The sequence below is a fragment of the Molossus molossus genome, unplaced genomic scaffold, assembly GCF_014108415.1.
Source record: "Molossus molossus isolate mMolMol1 unplaced genomic scaffold, mMolMol1.p scaffold_m16_p_1, whole genome shotgun sequence".
Lineage (NCBI taxonomy): Eukaryota > Metazoa > Chordata > Mammalia > Chiroptera > Molossidae > Molossus > Molossus molossus.
The window spans coordinates 239049162-239063051 of record NW_023425344.1 but is presented as its reverse complement, the minus strand read 5'-3'; the positions used below and the strand labels follow the sequence as shown (position 1 = coordinate 239063051).

Sequence of the window (13890 nt, the reverse complement as noted above, 5' to 3'; positions counted from 1 at the left end):
GGACTGCAGGCCGATGCTCTAACTGCTGAGCCAAACCGGCCAGAGCTGTTTTCAGTTCTTTTGGGTATATATCTAGGAGTGGAATTGCTGGTTCATGTGATGATTATATGTTTGACTTTTGAGGAATTGCCAGATTGTTTCCCATTGACAATGTATAAGGGTTTCGATTTCTTCACATCCTAATGTGTGTGGAATGGTATCTCATTGTGGTTCTGAGTTGCATCTGCCTAATGACTGTGATACAAAGCATGTTTCATGCGCTTGTTGGCCATTTGTATATGTTCCTTGGGTAAATATCTATTCATGTCCTTTGCCCCACCTCTTTTAAATTGATTTTAGAGAGAGAGTAATGGAGAGGGAGAAAGATATAAACATTGATGAGAGAGAACATCGATTGGCTGCCTCCTGCATGCCCCTCCCCCACTGGGGATCTGGTCCGCAACCTGGGCATGTGCCCTGACCAGGAATCAAACTGGCGACCCCTTGGTGCATGGGTTGACGCTCAACCACTGAGCCACACCGACCGGGCTCCTTTGCCCTTTTTAAAATTGAATTGTCTTTTGGTTGTTGTGTGAGAGTTCTTTATATATTCTGGATATTAGATATATGATTTGCAGATCTTTTCTGCATAGTTTGCCTTTTTACTTTCTTGATTTGGTCCTTTGATATGTACAGTTTTTAATTTTGATGAAGTGAAAAATACGTATTTTTTGTTGTTGCTCAAGCTTTTGGTGTCATGTCATTTCAAGGTCATGAAGATTTACCTCTGTTTTCTTCTAAAGAGTTTATAGTTTCTATATTTAGGTTGTTGATCCAGTTTGAGTGTCATTTGTTATATATAGTGTGACGTGTAGGGGGCTACCTTCAGTTGTTCTAGAACCATTTGTTGAAGAGACTGTTCTTTCTCCACTGAAGGGTCTTATCACTCTTGTCTAAAATCAGTTGACCATAGATGTGTGGTTTCGTTTCTGGATGCCATTCTACAATACTGGTCTATATATGTCTCTCCTTATACCAATACCTTACTGTTTTAATTAAGGTCGATGTGTAGTAAGTTTTAAAATCAGAAAGTGTGAGCCCTCCAACTTCGTTCTTTTTCAATATTGTGTTGGCTGTTCAGGACCCCTTGCAATTCCATATTCATTTGAGAATTGGCTTTCCCATTTCTGTGAAAATGTCTGTTGGAATGTTGGTAGGGATTGAATTTGAATCTCTAGATCACTTTGGGTATTCTTGCCATATTCGCAATACTAAGTGTTCAGTTCATGTACATGGTATGTCTTCCCATTTAATTTATTTCAGCAATGTTTTGTATTGTTCAGTGTAGAAACCTTTTCATCTCCTTCATCAAATTTATTTCTAGACGTTCATATTTTTTGCATGCTGTTATAAATAGAATTGTTTGTTTGTTTTTTTAAATTTGCTTTTTGAATTTTTCATTCCTGGTGTATAGAATCCATACTGATCTTTGTATGTTGATCTGATACCCTGCAATTTTGCTGAATTTATTAGCTCTCATAGTTTTGTTTTGGTGTGGGCATCTTTGGGATTTTCTTAAAACATATAGGATCATGTTTTCTGTGTATAGAGATGGTTTTAATTCTTCCTTTCCAGTTTGGATGCCTTTATTTCATTTTCTTGCCTGGCTAGAATTGACAGTACTGTGTTGAGTAGCAGTGGTGAACATAGGCATACTTGTCCTGTTCCTTGATATTAGGGGGGAAGCTTTCAGTCTTCACTGTTGAGTATGATGTTAGCTATGGGTTTTTATAAATGCTCTTGAAAAATAAAAATTTTAAAAGTACCTTCTGCACAAAACATGTAAATAACGTTAAACATTCAGTTCTTCCCTCACCAGTTGGTTCAGCGGTTAGAGCATCAGCCTGAGGACTGAAGGGTTGTGGGTTAAATATCTGGTCAAGGGCATGTACCTGGGTTGTGGGCTGATCCCCAGCCCCGGGCAGGGACAGGTGGGAGGCAGCCAGCTGATGATGTGTCTCTCTCGCATTGATGTTTCTCTCTCTCCCTTCCACTCTATCTAAAAAAATAATTAATGGAAAAATATCCTCAAGTGAGGATTAACAAAAAGGAAATAAAATTCAGTCCCTTAGCTGCACTAACCACATTCCCAGTGCTCAGCAGCTACATGTTGCCAGTGGCTGTTATACTGGAGAGTGCAGATATAGAATATTTTCATCACCGGGAATGTTCTATTTCATAGTGTTGCTGTAGAGTCTAGAACAAAGCAGACTTTTGCAGTTACCTTGACTATAAATTAATTTGAAAGAGGTAAATGTTAGCAGTGGCCCGAGGTTGTCATTTCAACCTTTAAGTGCATTAAATGCCTTTTCAGGTTGACCAAACTCTGGGCTAGTATTGATTTACCTGAACAGTTTCATTACTCAGCATGTGAGATCTAAATGTCTGGCCACTTTTTAAAAAGTTCCAAGTAATACACTTAAGTTATTTTACTGCTTTAGGTATCACTTTTCTCATGTGAGAGAGTATGTGTGTAGGAGAGAGAGAGAGAAAGAGAGAGAGAGAATGTACCACCATTGCATACAGTTGCTTTAAGTTTGTATCTAATAAACCTTTCAAGGCAAAGAGGAGTTGCAGTTTTGCAGCTGCATTAGTATTACTAGAATTTACAATAGTTACACAAACTATTTGTAGAAGCCAAATTTGAGAGTAGTGAAAGGTTGAACACCGTTCAGAATTTTACTTGGCAGAACCCCAGTTACGTTTATTATAAAATATTAATTAATAATACATGTAGTACTGCAGTAATTTAAAAACTAAACATTTGTTTTAGTATATGCCTTTTGTTAAAAACTATATGTAAAAATTTCATAGAACCCTGTACATTCTGATGTCTCGGCCATGAAGGCAGTTTTGTGCGTGCAGAGTAATTGACTTTTTGTCTCTTTTTTCCTGAATATGAGTACCTAGATGTAGATGGGTCTTGAGTCTTTTTTTTCTTTTTTCCTTCAGATTTTGCTTTTGTCCCTGAGAAGTGAAGCAGTAGGAGACTGCCGTCACTTGGTCCCCAGGCCGTGGATTAGAGCAGTGGAAGTATAGAAACCCTCTTGTCCGTTTCTCTCTCCTTCAGTGACCTTCCCTCTTTCCAGATCACCTACTTCAGCCTCTGGTACTACAACAAGCAGAATCAGCGCCGGTGGGTGGATTTGGAAAAGCCCCTGAAGAAGCAGCTGGATAAATACGCCTTGGAGCCCACCGTCTACTTCGGAGTGGTGTTCTACGTGCCTTCCGTGTCGCAGCTGCAGCAGGAGATCACCAGGTGAGCAGACCCTCGCTGTGTTCGCAGGAAATGACCTAGTGAGATGGAAACAGCAAAACTCCGGTTGCTGTCAGGAGATAGGACTGAACTTTGCCCCCCGCCCCCATGTTTGTAGCCACAGTGTTCTGTGGAGGCTCTGGGATGGGGGTGTCAGGGGCCTCGCTGCCCGTGGTCTCCCCAGGCGTGGGGGAATGATCCAGGGGAGAACGTTTTCACCTGGCTGAACTCTTCTGTCGTGATGTCACCTTTCGTGTTTCTGACCTCTCTAACAATGACACGAGAGAGGAAATGAAAAAGAAATTAGTCACAGCGTCCGTGTTCCTTCTTTAGGAACATGTGCAGCAGGGTTCTCCTGGGGCTCTGACTCCGGGAGCTGTGCCCTGTATCCACGAGGAAGGGAGAAGGAGCGGGAGGGGAGGTGTTGAAGGTCCCAAAGTGTTGGCTAATAAGTGCACTTAAAAGGGCAGAGGCAGAACGGGAAGACCATGTTGAGGAGTGGCACCGAGGAACGGAATATCCTTTTTATTTCCTTGAAGACAAACAAAACCAAAAAACAAGGAGTGAAATTTGGATTCTTGAGCCTGCCTGTGAAGTTCTCTGAGACTCACCACTAGCTTATCTTTTTAACACTGTTTAGCATGGCTTTTGAGTCAAGTTGGACTACTTCCAGTGTCCTGAAATGCCTCACGCCTTTTGATCTTTGTGCCCTAGATCTTTCTGTCATATTTATGTACTAGAATCCTATTCATCTTCTGAATTTTCGTTCAGAAGCCGCCTCCTCCAGGAAGCTCCTGTGACCCCCAGGCTGGAATGAGCTTTGCCTTCTCCAGACTGTCGTAGAATTTGCATGTTCTTGTGATAAGATGTCAGTTGTCGCAGCCTTTCATTATAGTTTTTTGTGTATATATCTTATCATCTTACAAAGATTTTAAACTCATATTTCCTTTAGCTTTACGTTCTGCACAATATGAAGCACAGTGCTCTGCAGATAGTAAGAACCTGATATCGCCTTGTGTTTGTGGAGTGTTCTTTTTAAGTGTTGAGTTTTCCAGTTAATTATTGGAAGAAGATGGAAAACCAAAGAAGCAAGAATCAGGTAGCAGGGATAAATATGCACTAACTGTAACACAGATCTGAGATATGAAATAAATATCAGAGAGAGATGTAGAAGCCAGCAGGAAAAAAGCAGCTACTGATCACGTGCCTCCTTTATTTAAACGTGTACCGAAGGTATAATATGGTATAATGTAAGAATATATTGGTTACCGCGAGAGAGAAATATACAAGAAAATATGCTTTCCTCCTACCCCAGAGGACTTGCTCTGAAGCTGACAGTCCATGTAAATAAACACTTACGGTCTATTAGGATAATAAATGCTTTAATTAAAGCACTGGATTCCTAGGGGTGGGGTGTGGGAAACATGAGCAGGGAAGGTAAGAAGTGACTTTTCAGTTGACTGCAGAAGAAAATTTCCAGTTAGAGGGAACAGCTTGTGCTAAGTAGGAGGACTGGTATTTTCAGGGAATTTCAGATGTACCTGGAGAGGGGAGAGGAGATTTGAAAAATAACAGTGTTCTAGTCATAAAGTCCTGGTACAATGAGGACAGACATTTCTGAACTTGAACAGAAGGGAAGGATGAACTTTGCTTTTTACAAAGGTTACCCATCATAGGAGGCAGATTAGAGGTGGCAGGACCATAGGCAGGAGACCAGTTAGGAATGTACATGCCATAATCTAGGCATTAGTCTAATGTGGACCTGAACAAAGGCATTAGCTGTGGGAAGGGCTGAGAGAGAATAGGCCTGGTAGATTCAACCAGCAGATTACACACTGATTAGGTGTAGGAGAAGCTGATAGATAAGTTGTATCAGTAAGGATTAAGTATGGCTATATATAACAGAAAGCCTAAATACCTTTGACTTCTCCTGTGAAAGAGCCCAGAGGTCAGCCATGCAGAGCTTATGTGATAGCTCCACGCAGTCTTCAAGGATCCAGGCTCTTAGTGCTCACCGCCCTCAGCATGTTCTTCCCCTTCCTCGGTAACCTCGGAGTCAGCATTCTGGAGGTGCTCATATTCCAGGTAGCAGAAGCGTAAGACTGGTTCTACTCTCAGCTAAGTCCCCCAGTCACACTCACCACATTTTAAGTACTCAGTGGCCACATAGGCCAATGGCTACCCTGTGGGACAGCACAGATCTAGACTGTTTCCACCACTGCAGAAAGTTCTATCGACAACTCTGCTTCTACATCTAACAGTAGTTCACAGGAAAAATTGGACAGTAGAGGAACATGTTAAATGTGGAAAATTCTAGCCCTGCTGGTGTGGCTCAGTGGTTGAGCATTGGCCCGTGCACCAAGAGGTCGCTGGTTCCATTCCCGGGCAATGCACATGCCCAGGTTGTGGGCCAAATCCCCAGTGCGGGGTATGCAGGAGGCGGGCAATCAATGTTCTCACTCATCGATATTTCTATCTCTCCCTCTCCCTTTCTCTCTCTCTCTAAAATCAGTGAAGAAAAAAAAATAGTGCTGGCCAGTTTGGCTCAGTGGTTAGAGTGTTGGCCTGCAGACCAGAGTCCAAGGTTTGGCCCCGCTAAGGTCACGTACCTCAGTTGCAGTTTGTTCCCAGCCCTGGTTGGGGTCGTGTGGGTGGCAGCCAGTCGATGTGTCGCTCACGTCAGTGTTTCTCTCTCTCTCCTCCTCCCTCTCTCCTTCTCACTCTATCTGAGGATAAATGTAAAAATGTCCTCGGGTGAGGATAAAAAAAAAAGGTGGAAAATTCTACATGACAAATCACATCATTTTGTATGTAAGTGACATAAAAATAAAGAGGAGGCATCTTTTTTAAAATTAAGAGAAACTTAGAAATAACAATCAAATGTAATCTATAGACCTTGTTTAGATCCTGATCTTTAAAAAAGTGGTAAAAAGACATTCTGAGGCAATCACAAAAATTTATATGGACTGGGTATGGGATAGTGTTAAGGCATCATTAGTCATTTTGTTGGGTGTGTTAAAAGTGTGTGTGTAGGTATAGGTGTAGATATGGTCAAGTATGATCTTGTCATTCTTCAAAATCATCTGGGTTAAGGTTTTATGTGACTAATTTATGCTCCTCTAACAAATTACGGTAAAATTCATTGTCTTAATTGGAGGTAATGTTGATATTGACTTTTTTAAATTGACATTTTTTTTGTAGGTATCAGTATTATCTGCAGCTGAAGAAAGATATATTGGAAGGAAACATTCCTTGTACATTAGAACAAGCAATTCAGCTAGCGGGCTTAGCTGTTCAAGGTAAATAATGACAATTGATTATGTAACAAATCTTTCCGATTAAAACTGTTAAAATGAAAACAGCAAGGACTTCATAAAGTAACTTACTTTCTATAGTCGTGTTAATATGTTAGTGAAATATTATTCTATTATCTAAGGGGCTTCCTTGTGGGAAAAATGAATTCGGAGTGCTTCAATGAAATGAGACTTCTGACAGGATAAGCATGTTATCATATGTCAACAGAGAAACAGACCAAACATAGAGAAAAAATGCACACACAGCAGTTAATGTGCTGTGTATTTCTCCTGATCTACTGCTAGCTAATATTTTAGGAAGAAAGGTCAGCCAAACGAAGTTAGGATCACTTATACTTTAGGTATGCATCATTTGTTTGGTTTCTTAAACAGTGTTCCTGGATTACAGAGCATCATCAGTCACAACAGATAAACTTTTACATTTCACGAGTATTTTTTTGAATTGTTTAATTCCGTCATTTTTCACATGTCCAATCTATCTGTATTTACATGGATACATATTCTTTGGGAAGACTTCTGATGGGGCATTTTTTCAAATGATAACTGGCATTTAATCTTGGGAATTTATATTTAATCAGAAGAATTATTAATAAAATTCCTTCAGATATTAGCAGACATGGAAACATTTATCATTTTTTTTTTTTTTTTTAATCCTCATCCGAGGACATTTTTCCATTTTTTGTACAGACAGAGTGGGAGGGAGAGAGAGGAAGAGAGAGAGAGGGAAACATCGATGTGAAAGGGACACATCAAGTGGCTGCCACCCGCACGACCAACCAGGGCCGGGGACAAACTGCAACCGAGGTACATGCCCTTAGCGGGAACCGAACCCGGGTCTCTCCGGACCGCAGGCGGACGCTCTAACCGCTGAGCCAAACCGGCCAGGGCAACATTTATCATTTTTAACAAATAACACACATGGGACCACATTCCTTTCCAAGGTACTTTGAATCTTCTTAAATGTCATCTTTGGCTTTAGGAGTTAGTCTTGATAAACTTTTTGCCAAATTATCAATTTATTTTTAATAGCTAAAACTTTCTAAACAAAGGCATCTTGCTGTAACATTCAAATGCTATGATTCCCTTCTCTAGAGGTAATCGCTACTGTGAACACTTTGGTTTTCTTCCTGATATTTTTCTGTGCATAAGTAAGCATACATGATTATAGGGTAGTTTTCTTTTTCTTTTTAAATTATAAAAGAGATATTATATACAGTTTTTAATTTTTTTTTTTCACTCTATTAGTAGGCATTTTTCCAAGCCAAGACCCACGAATTACCTAATATTCTATAAAAGATATTTTTTAAATATACTTTATAACTGTATGGAAGACCTGATTTCTGAAACATAAGCACACCATCTGTGAACACCACATATTGAATTTGGTTGTACAAGTGTTGCTACGCAAATGAAACATAATTGACATGTGAATATTTGTCATTTTGTACAGCTGATTTTGGTGACTTCGATCAGTATGAATCCCAGGACTTCCTTCAGAAATTCGCCTTATTTCCTGTGGTAAGACTCCTTCTTACATTGGGCCTTTTTATAAACAGCTTAGTTCCATACCATTAATGCTTCCTGAGACGAAGTCCAGGAATAGTGTTAAAAAATAAGTTCCCTCTTGTGAACAGCTCAAGTATAATAAGTACTTTTCCTGCTATGCTTTCCTTGGTTGTGGAATGCCAGAAACGGGAGGGTCTGCAGTACTGACTGTAGCCAGGGACATGTGTGTGGATGTGAGTCTAAGCAGTGGTTTTCAACCTTCCTAATGCCACGACCCCTTAATACAGTTCCTCTCCCCTGGCCGTTTGGCTCAGCGGTTGGAGCGTCAGCCTGCGGTCCAGAGAGACCCGGGTTCAGTTCCCACTAGGGGCACGTACCTCGGTTGCAGTTTGTCCCCGGCCCTTGTTGGATTGTGCGGGTGGCAGCCACTTGATGTGTCCCTTTCACGTCGATGTTTCTCTCTCTCTCCCTCCCACTCTATCTGAACGAAAAAATGGAAAAATGTTCTCGGATGAGGATTAAAAAAAAAATACAGTTCTTCATGTTGTACGTGGGCGTGTCTGCATGTGTGCGGACCCACCTGGAGACCGATAGAGAAGCGGTGTCCTGGTTCCTGAGACCATCGGAAATATGTGGTTTCCGATGGTCTCAGGCGACCCCTGTGAAAGGGTTGTTGGAACCCCAAAGGGGTAGCGACTTACAGGTTGAGAACCGCTGGCTAAGGGAGGATTAACTTCCCGCTGCTGAGCAAACACACGGGGTTTTGCTATTCACCGAAGGCGTGAACCCTCACAAAACCACGCTGCAGTAAATTTGGCTTCTGACCCTCAGCAGTTGGAAAAGTAGCAGACAGAAGGACACCGCCTCTCCTCTGCTCTAGTGCCTGCTGGTGCGCCTGGCAGGAGCCCGGGGCACTGGCACAGTGGAGGGGGTGCACAGGAGCCGTCCTCGTGCTGGGTTCGAGCTGGCCGACGGCTACCGCCCTGGAATAGCTGGGCGCCTTCTCTGGGATGAGCTGAGAAGGCGGGCCGGGGGTTTGGCGCCTGAGCAGAAGCCACTTAATTCCTTCGAAAGATCATGATAACGGGCCTCAGCGAAGCTCCCTCCCATTTACCCAGCCCCACCTTCGCCTGATGGCGACCAGACTTGGTTAGAGTCAGTAGCAACGATCCTTCCTAAGAAATTTGGGTGGCTTGTTTACATACTTAACTGCAGTGTGTTTTCTTCAGGGGTGGTTACAAGATGAAAAAGTATTGGAAGAAGCAACCCAAAAAGTGGCCTTGCTGCATCAGAAATACAGGTAACGCTAAGCAACTAAGGCATGGGCATAGCCTAGAACCATTGCCTGTCCAAACCTGAAGGGCACAGTGACAGGATGGCCTTTGGAGCCGTGACTGCTGCCACAGCCGCGTGACTGGGAGCCGCCGCATCCATAGCACCGCCTCTGCGCCAGGTGCCCGTCCCAGCGCTCGCCGCATCCCCGCATTATCAGCCGTGGCGTGGCGTGGTGGGGGGGGGGGCACTGAGAACGCGGAGAGCAGCCACTGAAGGGTGCCCATTCTCCACCCCGTCCAGGAAAGGTTTTGGTGCTGACCTCGCCCTGTGTGGCTCAATTCGAGATCAGAGACATTGGTTTTCTTTGGTGATGCAGCGAGTACAGGGCTTTTCCCTCCTTGTGCACCTTTGGAGGCTGTGCCCGTCTCCTCCGGGGAGGCTGTGCCCCTCTCCTCCGGGGAGGCTGTGTCCCTCTCTTTCGGGGAGGCTGTGCCCCTCTCCTCCAGGGAGGCTGTGTCCCTCTCTTCCGGGGAGGCTGTGCCCCTCTCCTCCGGGGAGGCTGTGTCCCTCTCCTCCGGGGAGGCTGTGTCCCTCTCCTCCGGGGAGGCTGTGTCCCTCTCCTCGGCCCTGACCCACCGTCCTGGGTAGGAATGACTTTCTTTGACTGTGAACCTGGATGTGTTGTCTGTAAGAAAACACCTCTCCCAGGGAATGATAGGTCTCGTTCTAAACCGAACACCACACAGTTCCACGTACCTGATGTATCATTTCATTCTTATAACCACTCTTTAAGGTAAATGTTGTTATCTCCTTACAGATTGGGGAAGCCAAGCTCAAAAAAGACTAAATAACTTGCCCAAAGTTACATGTGGTAGAGGTGGGACTTGAACCCAGGTCTGTCTAATTATAACCTATTGTTCATCCCCTCCCATTAAAAATAACCTTTTACCTTTAGTCCCTCCTCACTCAAATCCATACGATCACTCACAAAGGATTAATCTTCCTAAAATATCACTTTCCTCTCTCTCATCCACCCCCTTCTCAAATGCTCATGAATCTTTTGCTCTTCACCTGCTTGAGTTCATTGCCCCCGGGATTAAACACCTCCTATAAATTGGTTAAATCCTGCCTTTCCAGCTTTCCCTTCTGCTGTCCCAAATGAACCATGTTTCCCCAGCACAATTAATCCCTCAGGCATACATCGCCTTGTCTTTTGTAACTTTCATTCATTCATCTGTGCACCTCCTGAAAAGATAGCTCGTGACTATTACTCTGTGAGGCAGAGTGCTGGGTGCAGTGGCACAGAGATAAATGGAACAGTCTGCTGCCATCAGAGAAGGTATCTCCTGCCTTGCAGTCTACGGGTAGGCAGGACAGCCGCCTGTGGTAGCAGTTCTAATACTAAGAATGGAATATGGGAGCAGTGGGGAAAATGAGCATGAACGGTGGGTCTACACAGAGCCGCGTGTGTGGCATAGACTTGGGGGGATCACAGCAGGTGACAGAGAAGGAGTGATGGATACATAGGCCAAGTCTTGAAGAATATTAGAGATAGACCAGGTGCACGGGTGAGTGACAGGGATACCAGGAAGAGGGATTAGTGTGTGCAAAGACCCAGAGGCAGGAGGGAACATGGTGTATTCAAAGAAAGGCAGAGTTTGGGACGGTTGTGGTGTGGGGTGCCCTGTGGGTATGGGGGAGCAATTGAAGATGAGGCTGGAGAGGCAAGTTTCCATGCAGTTGAGTACTTCTTACCATCTTTGTAATTCTGTCACTGAAGCTAAAAAAAAACGGATTTCTATCCTCCTCTTATTTCCTGTACCTTTATCATTGTAATTCTGTCACTGAAGCTAAAAAAAAAAGGATATCTATCCTCCTAACTCTTATTTCCTGTACCTTTATCATTTGGCATTTAGCACATGATGCTTAGTGTTGCCTGATAGATTGGATAGTAAGCAATTATTCAGTGGATTAGAAAGAATCCTGGCTTTTACTGAAGATGTTTCTGGGGGTTGTCTATATTGCCTGCATCTCCTCACCTGTCTCAAGTACAGGGACAGGCTCTTCCATAACTAACCCTCGGTGTGCAGCACTGTGCTTTGCATGTAGTCAATTTCCAGTGAATATCGATGGATCGATCTAACCAATTACAGATGCTTAGAAACTTGAAATGTTTATAATGTTTTATGCCAAATTCATATGTAGTGTTTTAGAAAAGCTTTCTGCTTGTTTGTTTTTAGTTTTGTGGCTAATCTCTCTAACATCCTCTGGGTTGCAGGGGCCTCCCAGCTCCTGACGCCGAGACACTGTACATGCAGGAGGTGGAGAGGATGGAAGGCTACGGAGGAGAGAGCTACCCCGCGAAGGTGGGTGGGAAACGGAGGCCAGGGCTCCCCAGAGGGTGGTGGGGACACCCAGGATGCCCTGCTGTGCAAAGGCTGAAGACGTGCGAAAGTCTGGAAATGTAAAAGCTGAGGTCCTTGTAGCCGAAATTCTGTTTAGGAATAGAAATAGTAAACCTATTCCTGTTTTCAGTTTGTTCTTAGAATGCTCTGAAGAGAGTTCCTGAAGAGGTCCATCTCTTCCTATATTCACACACAATTCCAAGACGATAGCTCCATAACTTTCAGACTTTCCCCTTCAGAATCGTAGTCCTGTACGTCTTCCGAACACTTCCTAGCTGGGAAGCAGTTAGAGAACGTGGTGTAATTGTAGTCCTTGTGCATCTGCCGCCTGAGTGTGTGCCTCTCCTTTCAGGACAGCCAAGGCAGCGACATCTCCATCGGGGCATGTCTGGAAGGCATCTTTGTGAAACACAAGAACGGAAGGCCTCCTGTGATGTTTCGGTATTTTTCTTACATCGTCCTGTGCACTTCCTGTGGCTCCTCGTGGTGCTGTTTTTCCGTCCCTGTGCTAGTTATATTGCTCAGAAGTCTCTCCCAGGGTCTCATTAGGAAATGGAAATCTGCCCTTCCCGGAATGAAATACCACTCAAGGCAGTGGTTCTTTCTGTAAGCTGCTTCCTCCAAAACCAGATGTGCAGAAAGTAATGCTTATAATGGTGGTCGACTTATGAAATGTTTAAAAATGTGCCCCTTTTCTTCCCATAGGGAGGTGTTCTTTGTTTTGATATGAATTTTTCATTTGAGTTTTGGTTTCTAAGGGCTATTTCTTGTAGAAAATCTGGGGGACTCTAATTAATGTACCAAAATTTCTAAAAATACCACCACCTAGGCAAATTGCAGTGATGCTTTGTAGTGTCATGTCTTCGCCTCTGAGTATAAAAAAGTGACACTGTTCATTTGTGGAAATACTAGAATGCATTTGGTAAGAAAGACAGACTCTGAGCAATGAAATTGCAGAGGACTTAAATTTCCTTTTCAGTATTCTGTGTTCCAGTTTATATCTTTTATTAAAAATGTTTTTATTGATTTTTTTTTTTTTAGAGAGAGAGGAAGGGAGAGAGAGAAAAATTGATGTGAGAGAGAAACATCCATTGGCCCCCTCCTGCATGCCCCCTACTGGGGATCGAGCCCGCAACCTGGGCATGTGCCCTGATGGGAATCAAACCAGGACATCTCAGTCCTTAGGACGATGCTCAATCCACTGAGCCCCGCCGGCTGGGCTCCAGTGTATATCTTAAAGATGGTAAATTGGACAATGTCATTCAACCCCTTTTTATTCCTTAAATTTCATAATCTAGAAAGTCTAAAGTGTCATTTCATAGACATATTTCCATTTTTGCTGAGATTCTCCCTTTTGATTCTGTCATCTCTTGATGAATTAAACATTTGTATTGTTTTTATAAAGTAGTAAAACATGTCATGTTGTTGTTCTATTGTGTTTACCATTTACTGAATGCTTATCATGAGCCAGGTTCGATGCTGAATTCTTTTTCTGTGTTTTCCCATGTAATCTTCACAATAACCTTTAGCAGAAAGGATATTAACCACCATTTAGCACACAGCATAACAGGCTTAAAAAAGTTAAGTGAGCCCTAGCCAGTGTGGCTCAGTTAGAGTGTTGTCTTGCACACCAGAAGGTGGCAGGGTCGATTCCCAGTCAGGGCACATACTGGGTTTTGGGTTTGGTCCCTGGTTGGGATACGTGCAGAAAGCAACCAACTAACGATTCTCTCTCTTTTCTTTTTTTTCCCTCACCCGAGGACATTTTTGCATTCATCTTCAGATAGAGCGAGAGGGAGGAGGAGAGAGAGAAACATGTACATGAGAGAGACACACTGACTGGCTGCCACCCACACAACCCCAACTGGGATCGGGGGCAAACTGCAACCGAGGTATGTGCCCTTAGCAGGAAGTCTCTCTGGACTGTGGGCCTACGCTCTAACCGCTGAGCCAAACTGGCCAGGGCTGATGATTCTCTCTCACATCAGTTCTTCTCTCTCTCTCTTCCTCTCTTTAAAATCAATAAAAAAGAAAAGTTAAATGGTTTGTTCAAGGTTACCCAGTTATTAACTATTCTAACCAAGAACTCAAGTTC

General features: G+C 43.4%; 1 protein-coding gene across 1 annotated transcript in view; it reads left to right on the top strand.

Annotated features, from left to right (window-relative positions):
* PTPN21 (protein tyrosine phosphatase non-receptor type 21) overlaps window positions 1–13890 on the top strand; it is a 70472-nt gene that overhangs the window by 25899 nt on the left and 30683 nt on the right. Inside the window, exons 3-8 of the mRNA XM_036276166.1 lie at window positions 3129–3298; window positions 6497–6594; window positions 8060–8127; window positions 9345–9415; window positions 11669–11756; window positions 12148–12236. Coding sequence (XP_036132059.1) covers window positions 3129–3298; window positions 6497–6594; window positions 8060–8127; window positions 9345–9415; window positions 11669–11756; window positions 12148–12236 — 584 coding nt within the window. The remainder of the gene's footprint in view (window positions 1–3128; window positions 3299–6496; window positions 6595–8059; window positions 8128–9344; window positions 9416–11668; window positions 11757–12147; window positions 12237–13890) is intronic.